This window comes from Drosophila obscura, unplaced genomic scaffold (genome assembly GCF_018151105.1).
Source record: "Drosophila obscura isolate BZ-5 IFL unplaced genomic scaffold, ASM1815110v1 contig_150, whole genome shotgun sequence".
Taxonomy (NCBI): Eukaryota; Metazoa; Arthropoda; class Insecta; order Diptera; family Drosophilidae; genus Drosophila; species Drosophila obscura.
In genome coordinates this window covers 4,624,725-4,646,652 of record NW_024542736.1, presented here as the reverse complement: position 1 = coordinate 4,646,652, position 21,928 = coordinate 4,624,725, and the positions used below count along the sequence as shown (strand labels likewise).

General features: G+C 45.0%; 2 protein-coding genes across 9 annotated transcripts; both read left to right on the top strand.

Annotated features, from left to right (window-relative positions):
• The first annotated feature begins 344 nt into the window (after positions 1–344).
• LOC111070530 (mediator of RNA polymerase II transcription subunit 21) lies at positions 345–925 on the top strand. Its single transcript, XM_022361142.2, has 2 exons — positions 345–467; positions 527–925. Exons 1-2 carry the CDS (start codon positions 426–428, stop codon positions 896–898), a joined length of 414 nt encoding a protein of 137 aa, XP_022216834.1. The 5' UTR covers positions 345–425; the 3' UTR covers positions 899–925.
• Positions 926–1,167: 242 nt separating this feature from the next.
• Positions 1,168–21,302, top strand: LOC111070479 (PH and SEC7 domain-containing protein). 8 transcript variants are annotated; one of them, XM_041591702.1, is made up of 16 exons: positions 1,168–2,081; positions 12,380–12,446; positions 12,506–12,559; positions 12,631–13,430; positions 13,492–14,682; positions 15,419–15,733; positions 16,281–17,320; positions 17,382–17,768; positions 17,828–17,988; positions 18,060–18,157; positions 18,225–18,500; positions 18,582–18,719; positions 18,782–19,008; positions 19,221–20,584; positions 20,730–20,835; positions 20,915–21,302. In XM_041591702.1, exons 1-14 carry the CDS (start codon positions 1,944–1,946, stop codon positions 19,339–19,341), a joined length of 5,013 nt encoding a protein of 1,670 aa, XP_041447636.1. In that variant the 5' UTR covers positions 1,168–1,943; the 3' UTR covers positions 19,342–20,584; positions 20,730–20,835; positions 20,915–21,302. The 8 variants fall into 8 exon arrangements, with proteins under 8 accessions (XP_041447636.1, XP_022216823.2, XP_022216814.2 ...); XM_022361131.2 differs by lacking the exon at positions 15,419–15,733 and having other exon boundaries at positions 16,281–16,467; positions 16,852–17,320; positions 20,408–20,835; XM_022361122.2 differs by lacking the exon at positions 15,419–15,733 and having other exon boundaries at positions 16,281–16,467; positions 16,852–17,320; positions 19,221–20,835.
• Positions 21,303–21,928: the final 626 nt, after the last annotated feature.

The window sequence follows — 21,928 nt, the reverse complement described above, 5'->3', positions numbered from 1 at the left end:
TACCATTGGTAGACGCGAGGTGGTTATAGTTAATTACTTTCACCAGCCCAAGGTTAACTATTTTTATATATATACCAGAAGGGTGGTTCTCTTAAATTATTAGTTTGAATAAACAAAAAATAATTTAAGTGTCTCTTTGAATAATTGCGCCAAGAAACTCTACTTATCTGGCAACTCTATACAAATCGAATCATCATCAAAATCGATATATTGATATATATAATTATATTTATCATCCCTATTGCAGCGTGACCGTGGTGGTTTTTCATAATTGGCTTTGGTATTTTAATGGTATTTCTCGAAACTGAAATGGTATTTAATTTTTGGCCGGAAGGTATTTTTTATCGTTATCGTCACGGTCACGCTGTTTATCATCCCTATTGTTTACTTTTCTAACAAAAAAAACTTTAAAAACAAATGCAAGGATGGCAGACAGGCTGACGCAGCTGCAGGACACCGTAAACCAAGTACGCTATAGTTTAGTTGTCCCATTACCATTTGTTAATGTGTTCATTTGTACGTTCAGCAAGCCGAGCATTATTGCAACGCTATAGGTTGCATTCAGCAGACTTCTTATCCCAGTAAATTCGCCAATTTCGACCGCACCGGATCTCAAACGCCGAACCCAAGTCAACCGCAGGAGGACTATGCTCAGCTATTCGCACAGCTAATTGCACGATGCGCCAAAGATATTGACACACTGATTGAGTCCCTGCCAAACGAAGACAGCTCGATTGAGCTCCAAAACTCGAGTCTCAAGCGGCTAGAAATGGAAAATCAAGAGACCGCACTGGATCTAGAAGAAGTTGTTCAAAAAGGCGAGCTGTTGCTTGAGAAAATTCAGTCTGCGCTGGAAAACATCGCTCAAGCCCAGTTGGATATGCAAATAACAGTTTAACTAATTCAAATAAAAGCACAACAGATACTATGCCGCTTTCTAGACTTTCAAACCAAAATTTTAAAGCAAAGTGCTGCGGGTCCTAGCTAGTTACTAATATTAAAGATGGATCTACAATTTACACAGTTTTTTTTCCGCGACTTAATTGAATGTTTTTCACTGGTTTAATATAGGGGGCTAAGTGGGCTAAGTCCTTTTTTTCTTCGGTATATTTTGAAAATGTGAAGGTAAAGCGCGGTATATTTGCGAGGGTCAGGTGGTATATTTTTTTGATAGATCCGCGGTCACACTGGTCACACGCTGCACAACAACTTCGCGGATCGCGTATTTCGACCGAATTTAATTGGAAAAGAAATGAATTAATTAATCAGCATTACTGCTGGTAAAGTAGAAAAACGGAAATGTTGCTAATAACAGCCACACGCAAACGCGCTAGAATGTGCGGTTGAACCACTGTGATCCGTGGCAGCGACACGCAGCAACACTGCGGCGGCGGCGAAAAGTCTAACACAAAAAAGAAGAGGAAAACGAAGAAAAAGAAAAAAATTAAACAAGTTTTCGTGATGCGGTGGCCGTTGGAAATTTGCGTTTAAAGGAGCTACAGCTGCGCCCAGCCGCAAGCAAGAGTGCAGTCAAACAATTTAACAAAAATGATAAACAAAATCCGCGAAGAAGTCGATTTTAAAGCTGTAGCCGTAATTGTGTCGTGAGTGTGAGTGAGAGTGATGAGTGTGTGTGCGTGTTGTGAGTGCGTTTTGTGTCTGTTCTGTGCTGTGTGTAAATGACTGCTCTGCTCAAAAGAAGTGCTGAAGTGGCGGCAGCGTGTTAGCCAAGCCCAAAACGAACGAAAATTAAGCCAGCAGCAAATTAAATATATATATGAAAAAAGTTATAAACATAAGTGTAAGCCAAGCAGAGTACCAGACACCGACACCCGCACCACTACACTGAAAGAGCAGCAGGAGCAGCAACATCACAGCACACGCACAGGGAGCGGCATCTTTTTTGGGGGCTGAAGGCGGAGACGGACGACGGACGGGGCGCAATGACCGAGGAATTGAAAGTGGTGCTGCGACGCAGCGAACAGCATTCCGGTTTCGGGTTTTCGTTGCTCGGATCAACTGGACCGCCACATGTCATCTACGACATTGTGGAGAATTCGCCGGCAGCCGATTGCGGATCGGTAAGTTAATGACTCCCATGCAGGACACGACACCCACCCACCACTTCCCATAGCCCTAGTCCAAACGTGTGTGTCACTGGCCATATTCTTGTCTGGGACAAAAGTCTCCTGCTCTCCTCCCTGCCAGTGGCGGCGCACTCTCTCCCGTAAAAGAGCGAAGCAATGACTTCATCAACCACCAAGCAGGAGCTCCCACTTTTACTCCTACTCCCCTTTGGGTTCACTTTTGGCATTGCAACATTTTCCTTTATGTCTTGCCCCCAAGTGTCCCTGCCTGCCCTGCCTGACGCCGTCCAAGGCCTGGGATGGGATGATGGACGCGGCGCGCCCATTTGTGTGCCCTCTGCCTCTTGATAAGAATATTTTCCACTTTTTTATGCTGTCTGTCTATCTGTCTGTCTGCCTGTCTGCGTATGTGAAAAGCATTTCAATTTGCAAAGCAACAAAAAATGTGGTTCTTCCTCTGTGATGTCATCGCTGCGCTCTCCCTAAGCTCGTCTTAATTGGAGGGGAGGAATAGGGATGCCAGGCAGATAGAACCATTCACACAACACACACAATCGCACAACAAACTAGAAGATAGAAGCTCTCTCGTTCGCTCGTATCAGTTTTTGGTTTTGCTTTACCGTTTAATGTCATCGAATCGCAAATGTTTGGAGCGGGGTGCAAAAGTAAACGCAGAGAAACAAAGTAACGCAAACAATTCATCTGGTCGGGCGGGGAATCTGTGTCTGCGTTTAATGATACCCTAAGAATGGTGGGTGATATGAGTTGGATTCATATGTAGTAAATTCACACACGTATTCTTGATTTCTCTATTTTAAAGAGAAATACTATGCGTTAGGAAAATGAAACATTCTATTGAACACTTCATATGACAAATAGTACAATCTGACGCACACATTTACTTTGGTAGGTCCCCCATTCTTAATCATTTTTGTTTTTTTTTTGTTTAAATTTAAGGGAAATTGTGCAATGATTGTCCATCAAAATATAATGTTTCTATTAGGCCTGCTGACACTTAAAAAGAAGAGTGATAATCCCCAACATTGCTTGACAATTTCAAACAAAATCTGATCATAAACATTTCATGGAAAGGATGATTACCACAACTTGCCTTGCTTACCTATTTGATTGTGGATTAGATAGCGTTTGACGCAACTCTACGAATGATTCATAAAGTTTTTCCATTCCATGCATCAGCTGAAAGAACAAAGATTAACTGTCTTATCTGAATATTCTAATGGGTGTAACATCAAACTCAAATTGTTGATGCGTTAAAAAGTACACAAATCTGACTGCAATTTCCGAGAATAAATATACTACATATTTATCTATGGAGTGTCTTCCTCCCCCCAAAAAGTCAGCTGCAGATTAATGACCGCCCCCAACGGATATTGCTGTAAATAGTTAGGAATTATCTTTACGTGCTGCACATTTGAATTATTATTAATTTGTCGCGGGGCAACTCTAATTCAAATTAAATGCAAAACAACGTAAAAAGGGAGTCTAGTCGAAACAAAATGCAAATGCATCGCTGTAAAAAGCAAATGCAAAGAAAAAAATTTATTTTCTTCTAAAAATAAAACTCTCGCACACACTCAGAAAACACAGAATGAATGACGGGGTACACTTTATAATTATCGGACGTGGTAACAATCCAACCGATGACATGAAAACAGAGTTCTCTGGCTTCTTCGAATCACGTTTTGGCTTTACAGAAACATCATTGAAAAGTTGTGCCTTTGCCCAAGAAACAAACGTACAGCAGAGTGCAAAAAACGCGCTTGGAATTTTAAATTGTTTAAATTATTAAGTAATTCCATGCAATCCACAAAAACGAACCAATGTCCCCAGGTATGTCAGAGAAAGGGAAGGAAAGCAGCCAAGGCTCTGCTGTTGCGCTGCCTCGAAGGTAATTGTCAGCGGGCAGAAGCAGTAAACTGCAGTGGCAAGGTATATTTAACAGAAGAGTGGCGGGCAAGGTCGTTACCTCACGAATTATGGTGTAATGGTTGTTCGGCATCGTCTCATAGATCCCGCGCACTCATTCAATTCTCAGTACGCCCTGTACTCGATGGCTCGATCGCATGTACGTATGTACCTTCCTACTTAATATACCTTGTGCAGCAGCAGCCAAACATACACACACATATGCACCGGCACGCACTTTTTCAATTTCTTATCGCTTTCGCTTTACAACTTGTTGTTTTGCTGTTGGGGTTTTACTTTGTTTTGTCTTCTATCTCCGATCTCCTCTCGCTTGTTGTCTTTGCTTTTGTGTGGCCAAGCAAGTGTCGCGCAGCACTCGGGGTACCCCTTACCACATCTTACAATGTATGCATTTTATCTCTTCTATTTAATGGGGTATACTACGCGCTTTTGTTGTAAGAAGATAACAATGATCGACTACAGGGTACAGGGTACGTTTTACTGTCTGAGATAAGCTGTTGCTGCCTTTCCCTATACGGTATTTAATAATTATCCAATTGAGATGGTTTCCTCCTGTATATCACTATAACTGTAACTGTCTTGACTACGTGCTTCAAATTTGGGAAGAATATCTTAATTGTAGATAGCGTGCCTCTATCATCAATTCCTTAATTAATCTGTGTGGGCATCAAAAGCGATCTCTTCCGAGTACTTACAGTATACGAAAGCCCTAAGTGGAGACACAAATAGATATGGCTGAATAGAATCTGATATTCAAGATATAGTTAATACCATACCAAATTACTTAGTGGGTATTAACGATTCGATCCCATCGGGTGTAGTGTATTTTATTTATATGTCGTCATTCTGGTTGCGGGACAATTTTATTTTTCAATGAATGCATACACACACGCACACAAATGACACACATGCGGTCTCTGAGTCTCTGAGGGTGTGTACTCGTGTTGTTGTGTTTGTTCATGCTGTCATCGGTTGTCGCCTTCATTCTCTTTGCTTGCTTTTTGCTTTTCCGTTTTCTCTGTCGCGCAGACTGCAGTTTGGACTCTGCTGCTCTCCCTGCTGTTGCTTCTGCAACTGGAGATTCCGGAGTGACAAACGTCTTTCTGGCATGTCTGGTGCCTGCCTAGGGTGGCGGGGGTGACAGACGGCAGACGGTGAATGGCAAATTGTCGCTTAATTGCGCGAATAAAGTAATCCTAAATGATGTGGTCACTCTTTTATGGTATTTTATTCCTGAAAGATATTTTGATTTGCAATTGATTAATCCATACAATACAGGGATGCAATTTGTGTTTCCATTTCAAGGAAAATTTCTTAAAAAACAACACACAGTATTTTATGTTCTGTATGGTTTCCACGCGCAACACACATGATCAATTATCATCTAAAAACTTTTGTGGGTTTTTTTTTATATATTTATTTTCAAAATTTGTCCACACATGTGTTTGTTTTGTCATTAATCTTTTCAGTCCCAACAGCACTTTGTAGATAGTTTGCTCTCCCTCTCCATGCTCCTCTCTTGGCTATCCTTGTCTTAGATCTCCTTCGATTTCAGCTGGTTTCTTAGCACCTGGTACTCACATACAAGGGTATGTGATGGAGATACATATGTACATATATGTATGTATGTAAAAGAAGGAAATTGTACTTAGACATTTTGGGGCCTCAAATAATTCCTATTCTGAAAAATAAATAAATACAAACAACCAACCGATCAATGGGTATCTCAGATTAGTCAGTTTATCGACTCTTTTCAGCCATACTTGTTAAATTTCTATTGCGAAAGAGAGTGCTACACTTGTTCTACCCTCTCGTCTTCCTTTCTTCTTTAGACACAGAACTTTTAATGAAACGAATGTGTGGCCAAACCCATTTCGCCTGCACAGACTTTTTCGCATTTATTTCTCCAGCCATTTCCCCTGAGCTTCTTTTGTTCTCTCGGTTTTTCTTGTTTTGTGGTGTGGTGTGGTGTGGTCTGGTCTCTTCTGTTCGGTTTGCTTCTGGTTCTGTTGCAAAATTCTAACGTTTTGCTTAATTACTCGTTAACTGGAAATGACAAACGACTTTTGTTGGCTCTCGGCTACGCCTGCTGTTGGAGGGAACAAATTAATTGCCACCGACAAGGCACACACAGACAACAGAAGTGGAAAAACATGGAACAAAAAGTGTCTCCAAGCTATTTATTGATTTTCTAGAATCTAGATTGGCCCCCGTCCATCTAATACCGATCTCACGCTGGGACAACGACGAACGGTGTGGTCTATCGCCTGGAAAATTGTGGGTAATGACAATTGAAACGTTAAAGGAAACGTCACATCAGAGTTCATAGTCGGCAAACTTCAAGCTCTGAAAAGCACAGAAAATCACAACAACAACAAAAAATCAGTCTACAGCCAGTAGCAGAATTTTTTTTAAAGAAATGAAATGTCAAGAGTTCTTTTGCATTTGACTTACATTTCTCTTTTTGCCTGGTACTTTTCTCCCTGCCCTTTCTCCTGCCCTTTTGCTCGTTCGGTTCAGCTGAAGTCAAAAGTGCAAAAAAGTAGAGTAAATTCGCTTTAATTGAATTACAACAGTATGAAAAATTGTGCACGCGTTTATTAAGTTGGCTTTTCTTTTCTTTTCTTCTTTTTTTTTCCTTTTCTCTCTCCGCGCTCTACCATTTCTTCTTCTTGAGAGGGTGGTAGAGACCCTGAGGTGTACCCTGTGTGCACGCTGTGCGGCTCCATCGCTGCGGTTCGTTGCACGCCACGGCACAGCGAGCAGCATAAGCAGCAGCAACAGCAACAGCAGCAGTGGGGCAGAGGCAGGCAGGCAGCAACTACAGCAACAATCAAAGAAATAATAAGAACAATAAGTGCATAAGGCACTCAGCAGGCATGCAAAAAGTGTAGTAGAAAGCGTAGTGTAGTGCTGCTGAAGCAGTAAACTTTGCGCTAAATCCAAAGCATTTATATTTGGCGTTGTTTGTGCTCGCTCGCTGGCCGTCCCGTTCGTGTGTGCGTCCAAGCATTACCGAAGATAAACGACCAAAAAGGAAGCTATGTTTTTGGTCCCGACCGAAGGTTCGAATACCCTTGTAGATCGAATAACCCCTAGGGCAGATTAAGTGTGATCCATTAGAGCAGGTTCGGGCACATTCAGCGAATGACAGTAAAAATTTCTCATAAGCAAACGGACACATTCGTTCATGGGCATGTGTATACAAATAAATACAATAATACAAACTAGAGGAAAAAATAATAATACACGACTCTGCAAGAGTATGAGTATAAAACTTATAACAAAAGCAACAACGGTGCATCTCCACCAGTGTTGCCACTTGGCTGCTGTCTGTACGTCTGTCTGCAAATTGAGTGGCAGCACTCATCTCATCTTAAGCACCCCCACCTTGACTACCGGTGGTGCTGCTTTTGTTTCGTCTCTCCTCTGAGAGTGGGCTCTCCTCAATTAGACGCAAAGTGGCCTACCTACCGGCCGGCCGGCTTGGAATTTGTTCTCTCTTTCGTTTTTGTGGCCCACATTCGCAGCAGTGCAACCAAAATGCGCACAGAAATTGCAACAGACAACAACAGCAAAAGCCAAGGCAAATGCAAATCAATATCAAAAATAAACCCTGCTTCTAGGCACAGGCCCCGGTTGTTGTTCTTGCTTCGACTGTTTAAAATAAAAGTCCAAAAAAGCAAACAAAAACTGAAAGCCGCTAGAATCCTAGAGTGCGATGCAATACATGCAAAACTTTTGTGTGCATCGTTGGCCAACTTGTTTGCGAAAACATTTCTTGTTTTTGTTGTTGCCTGGTTCTATTTTGTAATCCCCCATTATTATAGGAGTATATGTGAGTTGTTATGGTATTTATTTATTCAAGATTCAATCTTTTACCTCCAGTCGTAGAATTCTATTTATTTTCCTTTAATTGTGATAGTGAAATATGATATCAATCGGCCCAATAATTTCCATATACTAACCAATAGAAAATCCACCTAGAGGGTATCAGTTTAGTCGCAGTAACATTCTCCACAGCTTGTTGTTCCTGTTGCAGTCATTTTTATGCGTTTTGCACAAATTGCAAACATTGGCAAAAACAAAACATTTTCGCTGGCTCTTTTTTTTTTATTTTAAATATGGTAAATATCGTAAATTTCCTGGCAGTTTTGCGCATATTCTGTGCTAATTTTAATCTATTTGCGATATTTGAAGATACGGGTGAAGAGGGAGCAATATCTTAGTTTATTGCCAGTTTTGTGTAGCCAAGAAACACGTCTTCTTAACAATCGATATTTTGCCTTAATGCTGGAAAAAAAAACTAATGAACATTTAATTAAAGACAAGAGCTGGCAGATGAGAGACTTGAGACATGGTTTCTTCATTGAGTTTCCCACAAATTGAAATATAATTGAAAGCTTGGCTTAAATTATAGACAAGAACAACTGGCTCTTATAAGCTACAGAGAGTGATAGAGAGTAAGTGGATGTTAGAGAACATGAGGGAAGAAGAAGGTTTCTCAAGTTGCGGTTAATGCAAAGGCAATTTCCGCTTCGAGTTCCAGTCAAGTGGGTGGTGGGGGCATGCCGTGGTATCACTCAATCAACAGTCAGTCAACAATCGCCCCTAGTCTTTGTGGCATTTCGCACATTATTAAGTATCACAATAGGTCAGCAACGTTACAAAGCCAACATCTACCCTTGCCTCTCCCCTACATTTTTGACATTATTAAGTGTTAGTGGGGGGGCTGGGGGGACGCATCGCAGCGATAACATCACCGTTTCAGTGACTTCCGATTCCCGCGATTACACAATCATCAGCAGAGCAGCCACACGAGAGGGAGAGAGAGCAGCACGATAATGAAATAAACCATTCATTCCATGCTAATTTGATTCGCTTTTATTTCTTGTTTTTTTTTTTCGACGGCGTGCGCAAATATGAAAGGAAATCCACAATAAATGTGGGGGAGCCAGGCCGGCAAGGTCGTTCGAATATTGAATAAAACAACAATAAAGCCGTGCAGAAAAGAGGGGAGCTTTGTTTCCATGTTTCCATGTGTGTGTATGTTTGTGTTTGCTATCGACCAGGGCTGCAAAATGATATGACTATCAATCAAACAACGGAACAATAGAGATGGAGGACAATTACTTGAATTACATGTGTAATTCTGAGGGTAGTATGAATATGTATGTTTCCAATTGTGTAGGAGTAATACCCCTTTTCGTAGGGTTCTTTAATGATGCGAATGACTTTGATTCGCTCTACTTAAAGTCCCAGAGAAATGCAGTAGTCTATACAGAAAATCAACCAAATAAATTGTGTACTCTATTTCCATAATCTTTTGTGCTATCACCAATCCAATCATCCGCTAAAATCCGCACTAAATGGCACACATTCTGACACCTAATATCGGGTGTGATGTGATTGATGTGCCGCCTGATGAATGGTTGACACAGGACACTAGCCAATGTCCACTTTATAGAACACTGTCTAGTCTATCGCAGTTTGAAAATGACACGAGAATGCAAATAGCAACAGAATTGGCATAACCATTAGCTACTCCAATGTCGTTCCACCTGTCGCCTGCCAAAGTCTACCTCTGGCTGCAGCTCTACATTTTTTAAAGTTTTTTATTTTTTTTTTACTTTGTATGCGTCAATTGCCCAACGCCCATGGTGGCGTTGGGTGCTTGGGTTTATCTGCGCCTAACATTGATTTTTCTGCCCAGCAGCAAAGGAGGTTAGTGGGTTTTTCTATTACTGCAGCCTGTCAACGACTCTGCAGCAGCAACAACAACAACAACGGCATTCACATCGACATCCACCTCGACTTATAACGGTGAAGGTAGTGCACAGGCACACAGAGGTCTGTACTTGAATAGGTCGTCGCCACCAATACTCGTACTGGTACTCGTACTCGTAATCGTACTCGTAGAGTCAATCAATTGCCTTGTTTACCCGCTATATTAGTGAGTGGGCGTTCGTTCGGTTGTTGCTATTGTTAATTGATATTGGAAAATGTCGGTAGCGATGTGTCAATAAAACGTCATTGAACATAAATCTATATATGGACATCTATACATAAATATTGTATCTGTTGTGCAACACTTCCGAAATAACAAGCGGACTGACCATTAAATTGGACATTAATTGCTGCTTCTAGTGTTCATTAATTGATAGTCGAATGTGAGGATCGAATGCTAAAATTGCTAAAATTGATAGAACTATTAGGTTGCCAATGGGTTAACATGTCATTCCCAAGCGTTAAGTGTGGTATTAGGAAGGGGATCCAACTGATAAGATTTCCGTTCCGTTATTTACTGCACTGTTGAGTTAATGTTTAACTAGAACAAATAAATGTTTGCTTTTGTTTTCCCAATGTATATGTATTGCCAGGGTTAATTTAATGTTCAGTTCTGTGAACCCTAGTCTCAAGCAAGTGCACTTTTCCTGCATCTGGCAACGCCCTCAAAGTGCCGTAAGTCCCCCAATAGGTGTGTGCGAGCGAGAGATGTCTCTTGCAGATAACGTTGGAAATGCACAAAAAAAAAAACACTCATCAAAGTGTCATTGGAAAACAAATCAATTCAAACCAATTTCAATTTGTGCTGCAAGTGTTGCATCCAAGGGTGAAAAGAGGAAGAGTGTGGTGGGCGGTGGGGTGGGTTGGGTTGGGTTGGTAAGGGAGGGGATGGACCTGCCCGCTGCAATCGAGTGTAACTGATTGATTTAACTTTTAACCGGGTTTCTGCCTGCTCTGCTGGTTTGACTCTCCCTGCTTGACTGCTTGCGCCTGCCTTTGCCTCTGCCTCTGCCTGGTTCAACTGCTTTGCCCTCTCCCCCACGAACGCGTGAAAGTGAAATGCAAAAGTGTGTGCTACTTTGCATGAGCACACCGACTTCACTAGACTAAGGAGAGGGGCCAGAAGTGTGCACCTGCTGCATTGTGTTTGTGTTTGTAAACTGCCAAATCGAAATATCTGATGAAAAGATGATGGAGAGGGAAAGAGCAAGGCAAAGAGAGAGCCTTCACCTTTGCTGTAAGTCATTAATCGCAGCTTGTTAATGCGGAAAACATGTTTTGTGAGTGCTGCAGGAGGAGCCCGTCTGCTGGTGCCAATGGGGGTATGGCGTGGAAGGGGAAACATCAAATTCGCATTACGGATTTGAGACTTTCTTTCCGCTAGAAATTGCCTTAACCCCACCAAAACCACACCCTTTGCTACCCTGCCTTTTCCCATCGGGTTATATAATGCACTTTTCTTTTTTTTTTTTGGAAAACAATTTAATTAAACACAGTTTTAATTGAATTGCATTTCTGCCTCCCACAAGAACTCAGAATCTGCCTCTCTTTGCATCAGTTCTCTTGGGCGCACTCACGCGCTCTCTCTCCTCTCTCTCTCTGGCTTGTTTGGTTGTGCAGACTTTTGCTCTGTCGTGCAGACTGAACGTGCTCGCGCTTCATGCTCAGCTGACGCCTTCGCCTACGTCTCCATCGCTCGCTCGTTCTTATTGTAAACGAACTTTGGAGAGCAGAGCGCATAACTTAGTAGTGCGACTTTTAGTTTTTAATTGCGGCCCCTTTGCCTTCTCGGCTGCCAAGTGGAAACAAATCCTCGAGAGACCCAAGAGGCGGCAACGCTATACTCCCCAAAAAAACATTAATAATAAATATAATACACAAGTGAGGGAAGCAGCAAAAACTAATTATGCAATAAAAGTAATGCTGTGTTCCTGCCGCTGCCGCTACCACTGCTGCCACTGCTGCTGATGCATTTTGCATGACGGGGAAGATGGCGCCTGGCGCGTGTCGTATTTTGGGTACCCTCTGTGCTAGGGGGTTTCACCATTTATTGAATAATCCATGTGGTGGAGCATATTAGCGTTCGTAGCGTACGGACGCGTATTCGTACCATTCCGCCACGGACACTGAGTGTGACGTCTCCTCTCCTCCGGAGACGCTCATTCCATTGCTCGCTCGCTCGCTTCTACGTCAGCAAGTAAATAAGGCGCCAATGTCGTTGCCGGTGGTGGCAGCGATAGACGGGAGCAGGCAGGCCCACGTTGTGATTTCATGCTATTTTCCTACTTTTCCTTGTTGCCATTGCTGTTTTTTGTTGTTGTTTCTGTTCACTCTTGCGTTGCGTTGAAGGCCCATCGAGAAGAAAATTAAAAATAGTTTACAAGTGCCGACAGTCGACACAGCCATAGCCATAGTGCTTGCTGGATGGGCCAGACAGACGGTGGCGTGCAAAAACCGAAAGCCCAAAAAGAGAAAATCAATAAGCGCTTTTGTTGTCGAGTGATTCGATTACGGCCGGAACTAACAAGCCATCCCTCCCATCCATATATTTGTTGCAGGTCGAAGCCGGGGATGTCATCCTCAAAGTCAACGGAACCGATGTCCATCGCTATACAACGAAGGAAGGTGAGTAAACCCTATAGAAAACATCACAAGGAATCTTTATTTATCTTTTTGTGTGATAGTTCTCAAATGCCTGCGTCTGTCGGAACAGTTGGTGACCTTGGAGCTGAAGCGAGGTAAGTGGAATCCAAAGAAATGTCCAAAGATATGAATCTAATCACGATCCAATTATCATCCAACCCATTAGATCCCAAGCTCAAGGCACGCATTAAAGAGCAGCTGGCCAACACACGGGGTCCACACTATGTGGACATTGAATCTCCCAACATTTACGACTACAACAGCAGCCACAGCGCCAATTCCTCGCCCAACCATCGTCCGAACAACAGCAAGGGATCATCTTCTCCGGCGGCCAGCGGACTGCGCTTCAAGTCGCCCACACACTTGCCATCGCTGCGGCAGAACTCCTCGCCGCTGCTGGCCAGTGGATCCACCACAACGACCACCCACACACACAGCCGCAACTCCTCGGCCAGCTCCACAAAGATAAAGGTGGTCGAGACCACCGTTCAGACGACATCAACACTCACCACAAGTGCAGCTCCAACATCGCCAACGGGCTCGGACGCCACCTCGCCCACGCATCGACCCTCACGCATTCCACAGGCGCGAAAGTGCCCAGCACCCAAGCCCGTGCCCGTGCTGCATTCGCCACAGAACAAGCGGCCGCGATCCTCCCAGATACCCACAAAGGCATCGAACGGTAACGGGAACGGCAACGGTAACGGTAACGTGAGTGCGAACAACTCCCAGCTGCCACCGCAATCGTTGCAGCACTCGAACAGCTACAGCGGCAGTCCCGTCACCCGGCCGAGAATCTCCACGGAGCGAGAGCCGGACACAGAGAGGGAGCCAGAACCGAATTCGGCGCCACCGCAGCCGGCGAAGGCGCCACGCTTTGAGGCTTACATGATGACGGGGGATCTGATCTTGAATCTGTCCAGGACACCACAGCCCAGCAATCACCTAACGACCCAGGCCAAGAAGGTGAGTAAAGGAACGACAGTCGCACGAGATTTCCTTACTTACCCCCCATTTTCCCTTGCAGGTTGACAGTCTGCGGGATTCGCCGATTCGTCTGCCCAATTCCCGGATGAATGGCGCCCTAGCGCCACGAGCATCGGGCGAATCATCGCCCACATCCTCTTCCTCGGTGGACTCGCCCACCAACACCAGCTCGGATTCGGTGAAGCGTGAGGCGAAGCTGCAGCGCAAACAGCAGCCGCAGCAGCAGCACCAGCAGCAGCAACGGGACAGCATCAACAACAGCTACAACCGCAAGGATTCGCTCACCAATGACACGCTGCTGATGTGCGAGGAGCTGGAGCGGGATGAGGAGGGCGAATATGTCCTAGAGGAGGACAGCAGGAACCAGCGGCAACGCCAGCAGCAGCAGCGCTATCGCCAGCAGCAGCAACAGCAACGATACGAGTACTACCAGAATGAGGACGAGCTGGATGAAGAGCAGGAGCAGGAGGTGGAAGCAGAGGTGGAGGAGCGCGAGGAGGATCAGACCCACTACGACATCACCAACATAGACACGTACCAGAGCGGGATGGGACGCGGTGATGAGGATGACAGCGATCGCCAGTGCCTGGTCGAGGACGACGATGACGATGATGATGCCTACGACGAGGAGGAGAACGATGCCGGCGACGAGGATTACTCGACCAATTCGCTGGGCTCCGGCTCTACGAAGCAGCGACTGCGTGCCCTCAAGCAGCGTGCCGCAACGCGACAACAGCAGCAGCGCAATCGAGATGCCGTCGATTGTGCTGCCCGTATGCCCGGCTACTCTGCCTCGGGCTCCACCTCGTCCCCAACGGTCAAGAGTGAGGCGGGTGGCGGCGGCATGGGCATGCCCATGGGCGTGGGCCTGGGCGCAGCCAATACCTCGCAGGATGAGACCTCCTTCTCAGTGCCAACATCACCCATTTCGCTGTCGACGCCCCTGATCGACAAGGAGACGGCCAATTCAGTGCCCACAAGCCCAGAGCCGAGCTCTTTGGCTCCAGAGTCGAGTAGCGGGGCTGGTGGTGTCGTTGTGCGACGCCATCACAATGGGCATGTGGTGCGCAAATGTGATGCCGCCGGCTTCCGCACCAGCAAGTCCGAGGATCATCTGCAGCAGATCCAGCGCGAGGGCATTGCGGCTGTGATACCCATCGACATTGATGAGGATGTGAATAGTTCACTCAATACGCTGCTGGACACGCGTCAGGACTCCGAGGACTCGCAGGTGAGGCGTTGAGTCGAGCGCACAATGTTCTCCTACCACATCCACTCCAATCGCTGGAGCTCTCTAGCCGCCCATAGATGGCCATAGGCCATAGATGAAATACCGTCGCTAGAGTGCCACGTCGAACTTTCCGCCAGATCGATCTCCCCCAGCTCCCCCAACCTGCAAAAAAAAAAAACACACATACGGTTCCACGTCTCTCTATCTCTCTCGATCATGTAATAATCCGTGTAATCCCCGCCAACCCGTTGAACCTCCATCCCGTTTGAAGTGCTTTGTAGAGTTCAGTTTGCCGTTAACTCTGGTTACTGTAGCTGTTGTCGTATGTGTGTATATATTTGATTGTAAAACCATTGCATTGTTCTATAATTCATATACCATATGCATTCCCTCCCACCACCGCCTATTCCCAGAAGTTCCTTTCGTTACTCTAAGTACCGAGTACCATTCCATCGCCACTCGTTAATTTGAAATTTCCTATTAGCGACCTTCCATTACTCGTTGTTGTGTTGTACATTAATTCTCATTCCATTGCCACTCGTTACTTTAATCTTTCCTACTTACTACTAAACAACTCTGTCTATCTTACTCTCTTGTTTCGTGTATCTTTCTTCTTTTCGTTTTCTCTGTTCTCTGTTCTCCGTTCTCTCTTGTTTCTCATATTTTTACTCTCTCTCAACTATCTCAAATTTGATATATGCGCAATTTATTGTCTACGAATGTGTGAGCTTTCTAGTCGACGGCCACAACTGTATCGTCGGTGGCGACCATTGTCCACAACTCGTCGGCGTTGAACAACAACGAGAACGAGAGTGAAATCGAGAGTGAACCGCTGAATAGCTGCAACAACAACAGTGCCACAACAACACCAGCAATAGGGAACAACAATAGCAGCGAGACCGATACCGAGAACGAGAGCGAGTGCGAAAGCAGTGTAGCAGCAGCTGCAGCAACTGTAACGATAGAAACGACTGCAACGATAACTAGCAAGAAGACGACGATCAGCGGCGGCAGCTGCAGCAACAAATTAAACTATATCCTATGCAAAAAGGTTGCCATGTTGCATAGTTGGCATGCCGATTAATGTGATATTTGACTCTTTTTGATTTTGATCTCCTTGTGATCTTTTTTGAGTTGCCAATTTTTGATTTATTTGCCTGCGCTTGGAACAGTTTTGTATATGTAGTAATTGATTGAAAGTAGACTAAAAGATTTGCTAAACATACTCTATATCGTATGTGGATCTATGAGGAAACAAAACACCTATCCACACACACACTCACACACACATACACACCAAATACTTGTCGTACACCTGCTGCATACGCATACCACAGACACACAGGACACACAGCAAAAAAGAAAAAAACACAGAGAACGCTTCAAACAAAACAAAAGCCACTTTTGCAATTGTTTAGGACTCTCCGCAGAGTGAGATTGGGCAACGGCAAAATGGAAATTCAAGAGCTACCAAAAATAACCTAAAACCTAAATCGAAATCGAACAAAAACTAATCTTGAAATTACAGTCCCTGAAATTACACTTTCGACTACTAATCTCTATTTTTTTGTTGTTATATACACCCCATCCCTACGTAGGCATCGGATCGAGATCGGATTGTGTGGACCTATAATGCACCCCTGCAGCCGCATCAATTGCAGCAGATCCAACAGCAGCAGCAGCAGCAACAGCTCCAGCAGCAGCAGCAACAATTACTATTGCAACATCAGCAGCAACAGCAGCAGCAACAACAGCAGCAACAACAGCAGCAGCAGCAACTCTACGGTCAGCAATCGCATTCAAATTCACATTCAAGTTCCATTAGTTCGTCGCCGCAGCATTCGGCTGCAGGCAGTCCGGCCTCCCCTACATCGGTGTCCTCGTCGGTAATGTCCTCGTCGGGCTCAAAGGGCGCCCTTGGTGCCCTGGGTGGCAATGGTCAGGCGGTGGACCAGCAGCAGCGAGAACAAGGCGGACAAGCCTTCCTGCAGCCGCCCACTGGCATGCCCGGTCTGCTAACCTGTCCAGGGGCTGGCAATGGTGGTGCTTGTGGTGGTGGTGGTGTTAGCGGTTGTGGCAACGATTTGAGCGTCTCAGAGGCCATTTCGAATATATCTAGTCCCGACTACCAAGACGACGATAACTTATTGAGTTCTCGCGATATTCTAGGCGGCATGGTACTTAGCGATCCCAGTGACTCGGACTCCACCATACTCGTCTCGGATGGGGCCGCCCTGCAGCGCCAGCAGCTCAAACAGCAGCTGCGTGCCCAGCAGCAGCAGCAGCGGGACAGGGACAGAGATCAGTCGGAGCACAAGGTGGTCATCCAAGTGCGCGGCATGGACAACAACGGCGGTGGCGGTGGCGGTGGCAGCGCGGCTCGGTCCGATGACGATGTGGTCACGCTGACGGATGAGCAGCCGCATACAACGATGGTGGTGGGTGCGGGGGCAGGGGCGCAGGGTATGCGAGACGCCTCGCCACCCGTTTCCGATGATGGCAGCGATGTGGAATCGCTGCACTCCTATCATTACTCGCCCAAGGCTGTGGACATGCCCTCGGCCATACGCCTGGCTAAAAGACTGTATTCCCTCGACGGTTTCAAGAAAAGCGACGTCTCCCGGCATCTCAGCAAGAAGTGAGTGCCACAGATCCTGTGGACAGTCGAACCGTTTGGCTCATTTTGGATTTCGTTTCAGCAACGACTTTAGCAGGGCTGTAGCCGATGAGTATCTAAAGCATTTCACCTTTGAGAAAAAGTCGCTGGATCAGTCGCTGCGCGAATTCCTGCAACAGTTCTCGCTGTCCGGCGAGACCCAGGAGCGCGAGCGGGTCCTGGTGCACTTCTCGAAGCGTTTTCTGGACTGCAATCCGGGCACCTTCAACTCGCAGGATGCGGTGCACACACTGACCTGTGCCATAATGCTGCTGAACACGGATCTGCATGGCCAGAATATGAATCGCAAGATGAGCTGTGCGGAATTCGTGGACAATCTGGCAGATCTCAACGATGGTGAGAACTTTCCCAAGGATATACTCAAGTTACTGTATCAGGCCATCAAAACGAAGCCGCTGGAATGGGCGCTGTAAGTACAATCCATCTCTTCAGTTTAAATCAGTCATTAAATGAGATGTTTTCTTTCAGAGATGACGATGCGGGTGATCTGCAGCAGCGCACTGGCAACAATGCACTGGGAAATGTTGGACAGAATCCCTTCCTGGATGCACCCGAACTGGCCACCGCTGTGGAGTACAAGAAGGGCTATGTGATGCGCAAATGCTGCTACGATAGCAGCTACAAAAAGAGTGAGCATCCCATCCTTTGGATACGATTCTAATAGAATTTCATGACCTAAAACCCCCTTTCCCATTGGCAGCTCCCTTCGGCAAACGCTCCTGGAAGATGTTCTACTGCACGCTGCGTGATCTTGTGCTGTATCTGCATAAGGATGAGCATGGTTTTCGCAAGAGTCAAGTGAGTAGAGGGTACTGCCACAGACAGACAGGGGACTCTTCTAATTTTTATATTTGATATCCCACAGATGTCCGACAATCTGCACAATGCAATACGCATACATCACGCCCTGGCCACCAAGGCCAATGACTACACCAAGAAGCAACATGTGTTCCGTCTGCAGACGTCCGACCAGGCCGAGTATCTCTTCCAGACAAGCGACTCCAAGGAGCTCCACTCGTGGGTCGAGACGATCAACTATGTGTGCGCCGCCATTTCGGCGCCGCCACTCGAGGGCGGCGTGGGCAGCCAGAAGCGATTCCAGCGTCCACTCTTGCCCAGCAAGCAGACCAAACTAATGGTGGCAAGTATCTGAATGGGGATACAACACACACAAGGGATCCATAGCTCATGGAATGGTTCTTTTTTTTTTTTGACATTGCAGAAGGAGCAGTTGGAGTCGCACGAAGTGCAGCTGGCGCAGTTGGAGCAGGAGCTCAATGAGCACAAGAAGGGGCCGATACCCAGCAAGGGCTTGCCACTGCAGAACTACAAGGAGAAGGAGAGCTATTTGCAATATGAAGTGAGCCCCGTCCAGCGCCCCATTTTGTGTGTGTAAATTCTAATAATTGGCTTATCCTGCAGCTGCGTCGCTACCGCACCTATGTGAGCATACTCAGCGCCAAAATGCTGGCCGATCAGCAACAATTGGAGCTGCAGGCGCAGCAGCCCACGCAGGCAATCCTTGACGAAGAAGCCGACACATTCCCTGTGGGCAGCAGCTGCACGCCCACCACGCCGCCAAGTATTAACATTCAGGAGCAACAGCAGAAGGAGCAGCAGCAGCCGCGGCAGCAACAGTCATCGAACAGGTACAGTCAGCAACCACGTGCTAGCGGCAGCAGCTCCTCATCCTCCGGCGGCAATGTCCAGCAGGACATTGGCTGACGCGTAATGGGAGTTTTCTCAGCTTGTGTGGTTTAAAGCGATCGCTTCGATCCATTACTGTTTGTCTGCTTTTCCCCCTATTCTGTTCTATTCTGTTTTGTTTTGTTACTTGTGTTGTTCGTTCCACCTCCCGCAGCAGATATCCCCGGGTCTCAGTGCCGTCCGATTTGGTTTGGAATAGGCTGTTCTGGGACTGTGTTTGCTGCGGTGTCTTCTTATGTTGCTGGCGTTACTGCACTGTACTCACCTTTCTTTAATTTCTCCCTGTGTGTGTGTAAATATATCCTGCTGTATATTTCGTGTCGTGTTGTGTTTTGTTTCCATTCGCTTTTGAGTTTTGCCTTGCCTTTCATTGTGGTCCCATCATATGTACCATCTACGATCATCTCTGAGACCTTCTGTGTACCCAGTACAAGCTTTAATTTTGAATAGTTTTTAACTACAACAATAATACAGAATTCAGACTTGAGCGTTGCGTTTAGGCAATTAAAACCATGTGGACGGACATCAACATAATTCCCTAATATAATTAGTTGTTATGTGGATTTATTTTGAGAGCAACACCCCACAACCCACATACCACAAATGCTGTGAAAATTCGAAAGATTCGTCAAATAGATATCTATTCAAACCGATACCGAAATTCGAAAGTCAAGATGCGCATAGTTAACTATAGAGAACTAATGTTTTTTGGTAGCACTTGTAGCTATAAACCCGAACTTTTGGCGTTATACATGCATACTATATAAATAATATACATAGATTTAGAAACAAAAGAAATGAAGAAATTATATTAAAACAACAAAACACAAATGTGGTTCATTAGTAGCAGACGTTTATGCGTTTATACCTAAGCTAAAAGCATACGAAATATACATACATACATACACATAACATAGATGATGAGATTACAGAAAAATTACAAGAATTTTACAAGCAATTTGCACACATCAAGTCAAGCTGATAGAGATACAATTTTAAGTAGAACGAAATCAATAAAAGCTTGTATGATAAGAAAATACCTGGAATCACTACACACACACACACACCACTAGACACTTTACTCTCTGTATATCCTGGTTGATTGATTGATTGATTGTAGACCCACATTCATATACCCACACACTGATGTACCATACCATGAGAATCATGCTAACCGAACCGATCATTTTGTGGTCTTTAAAACGAACAGCGTTCTCGTTACTCGTTACCATCCGTTGTTACCCCCCGCCTGCTCAACTCGTTACGTTCTGTTCAATTAATGCCAGTTAAAACAAAAACACAAAAACAGAACCCAAATGGAAGAATTCTTCAATCTTACAGATGGCTCGATGTCTTCTGCTGCTGTAGCGTGCTCTGGCGGCATTTCTACCATTCCAAAAGCCTTTAAACGAGTAGTAGCCCTTGACTGGCGGCTAGCGATTCGCGGACAGCAGTCCAACGAAGATGCTTCTCTCTGTAAATGTCCCGACCTGTACCTTCTACTAGCCTGTCTTGAATGTGAGCAAGCTATAGGCTACATATATCTCAATGTTTTATTGCTTACTCTTCAGTGTCCAGCTTGGCTCTACATCTGTATATCGAACATTTCAGAACATCCCTTGTTTGTTGATTGTTAATTTACGTTTTCATTCTACACTTACAGAAAGGAGAAGAAATTCGTTTAATTACTTTTCGTTTCGCTCTTGATTTCGATCATTTCAACCACGCAACACAAACAAACACCACACACATCCGCCTCCTCGCAGTCGGTAAGTGCCACACGCCCAAAATGGAAGATCTACAATGCATTTAACAGTTTTTCTATATCCCTCTCTCTATCTCATTCAGAGATGATGAAGTGTTGCAATCCCCATGAATATAGAATACTCCGAATATGCCACGCTGCCACACCACACACTCGCATAATCAGCACTCATGCAGCAGGGAGCGGTAACGGGAGAAAGAGGCTCCAACCACACACCCACCCACTCAATCACACACACACAAACACACGCTCACGGGTTCCGGCTGTGCCGTGCCGTGCCGTGCGGCACCCAACACTCAACAAACAAAAAAACAAAAAATCTGCCAATACATATTTCCTAATCTACCGATCGATCGAATGATTCCAAGTGCCGGATCTTAGGGCTAAGCGGAAGATCACATTGAGATGATAAAGACTACAAATACGAACCCAATTTGTAATCGAATTTGTTAACAGTATGAGATGGTTTTATGCATTTAGCAAAAATGGGGAATACCCAATGCGATGATTTGGATTTGGATTTGTTTGGCCAAAGATTCAGCTGAACGACCTTCTATGAACGTGAGGGCGAATCGCTTATACACATAGATTATAATTACGAGAATTGATATACAATACTTACATCATTACCTATGCTATCATTATAAATGATAAAAATAAATTATAAATTATTGAACCATTTCGGTACACACACACAACACACTCACATACACACACACCACACGCCACACGCAAACAACTGAAGAAAAGTAACAATAAAACGATAAGAGGATCAGAGGAGCACCATTAGCTACCATTATCATAAGCAATTACGTACATATATCATCATACATACTCGTACATAGCACACCACACATATGCTTCACATATATTGGCCTTTTTGCGATACATTATCCTCTTAATAGATCTGTGTAGGGAACACAACAACACTTACTCCAATATTATGTGCGGATGAGTAATATTTATTTGAGCAATTATCGGTTGATTACGCCACATGTCCATGTAGCTAGAATATGAAATTTGATATTTGATGGGGAAACAATAAATCTAAACAAAAACAAAACCATGCATATATATATATATAGTCTATATATATT

What these genes read in the sequence shown, in the direction of transcription:
- LOC111070479 (XM_041591702.1), top strand. Translation starts at nt 1,944, where the DNA reads ATGACCGAGGAATTGAAAGTGGTGCTGCGACGCAGCGAACAGCATTCC. An exon ending in GACCTTGGAGCTGAAGCGAG is followed by an intron (nt 12,560 to 12,630) that starts GTAAGTGGAATC and finishes CCAACCCATTAG; the next exon opens with ATCCCAAGCTCAAGGCACGC. An exon ending in AGGACTCCGAGGACTCGCAG is followed by an intron (nt 14,683 to 15,418) that starts GTGAGGCGTTGA and finishes TGAGCTTTCTAG; the next exon opens with TCGACGGCCACAACTGTATC.
- LOC111070530 (XM_022361142.2), top strand. Translation starts at nt 426, where the DNA reads ATGGCAGACAGGCTGACGCAGCTGCAGGACACCGTAAACCAA. An exon ending in TGCAGGACACCGTAAACCAA is followed by an intron (nt 468 to 526) that starts GTACGCTATAGT and finishes TTGTACGTTCAG; the next exon opens with CAAGCCGAGCATTATTGCAA.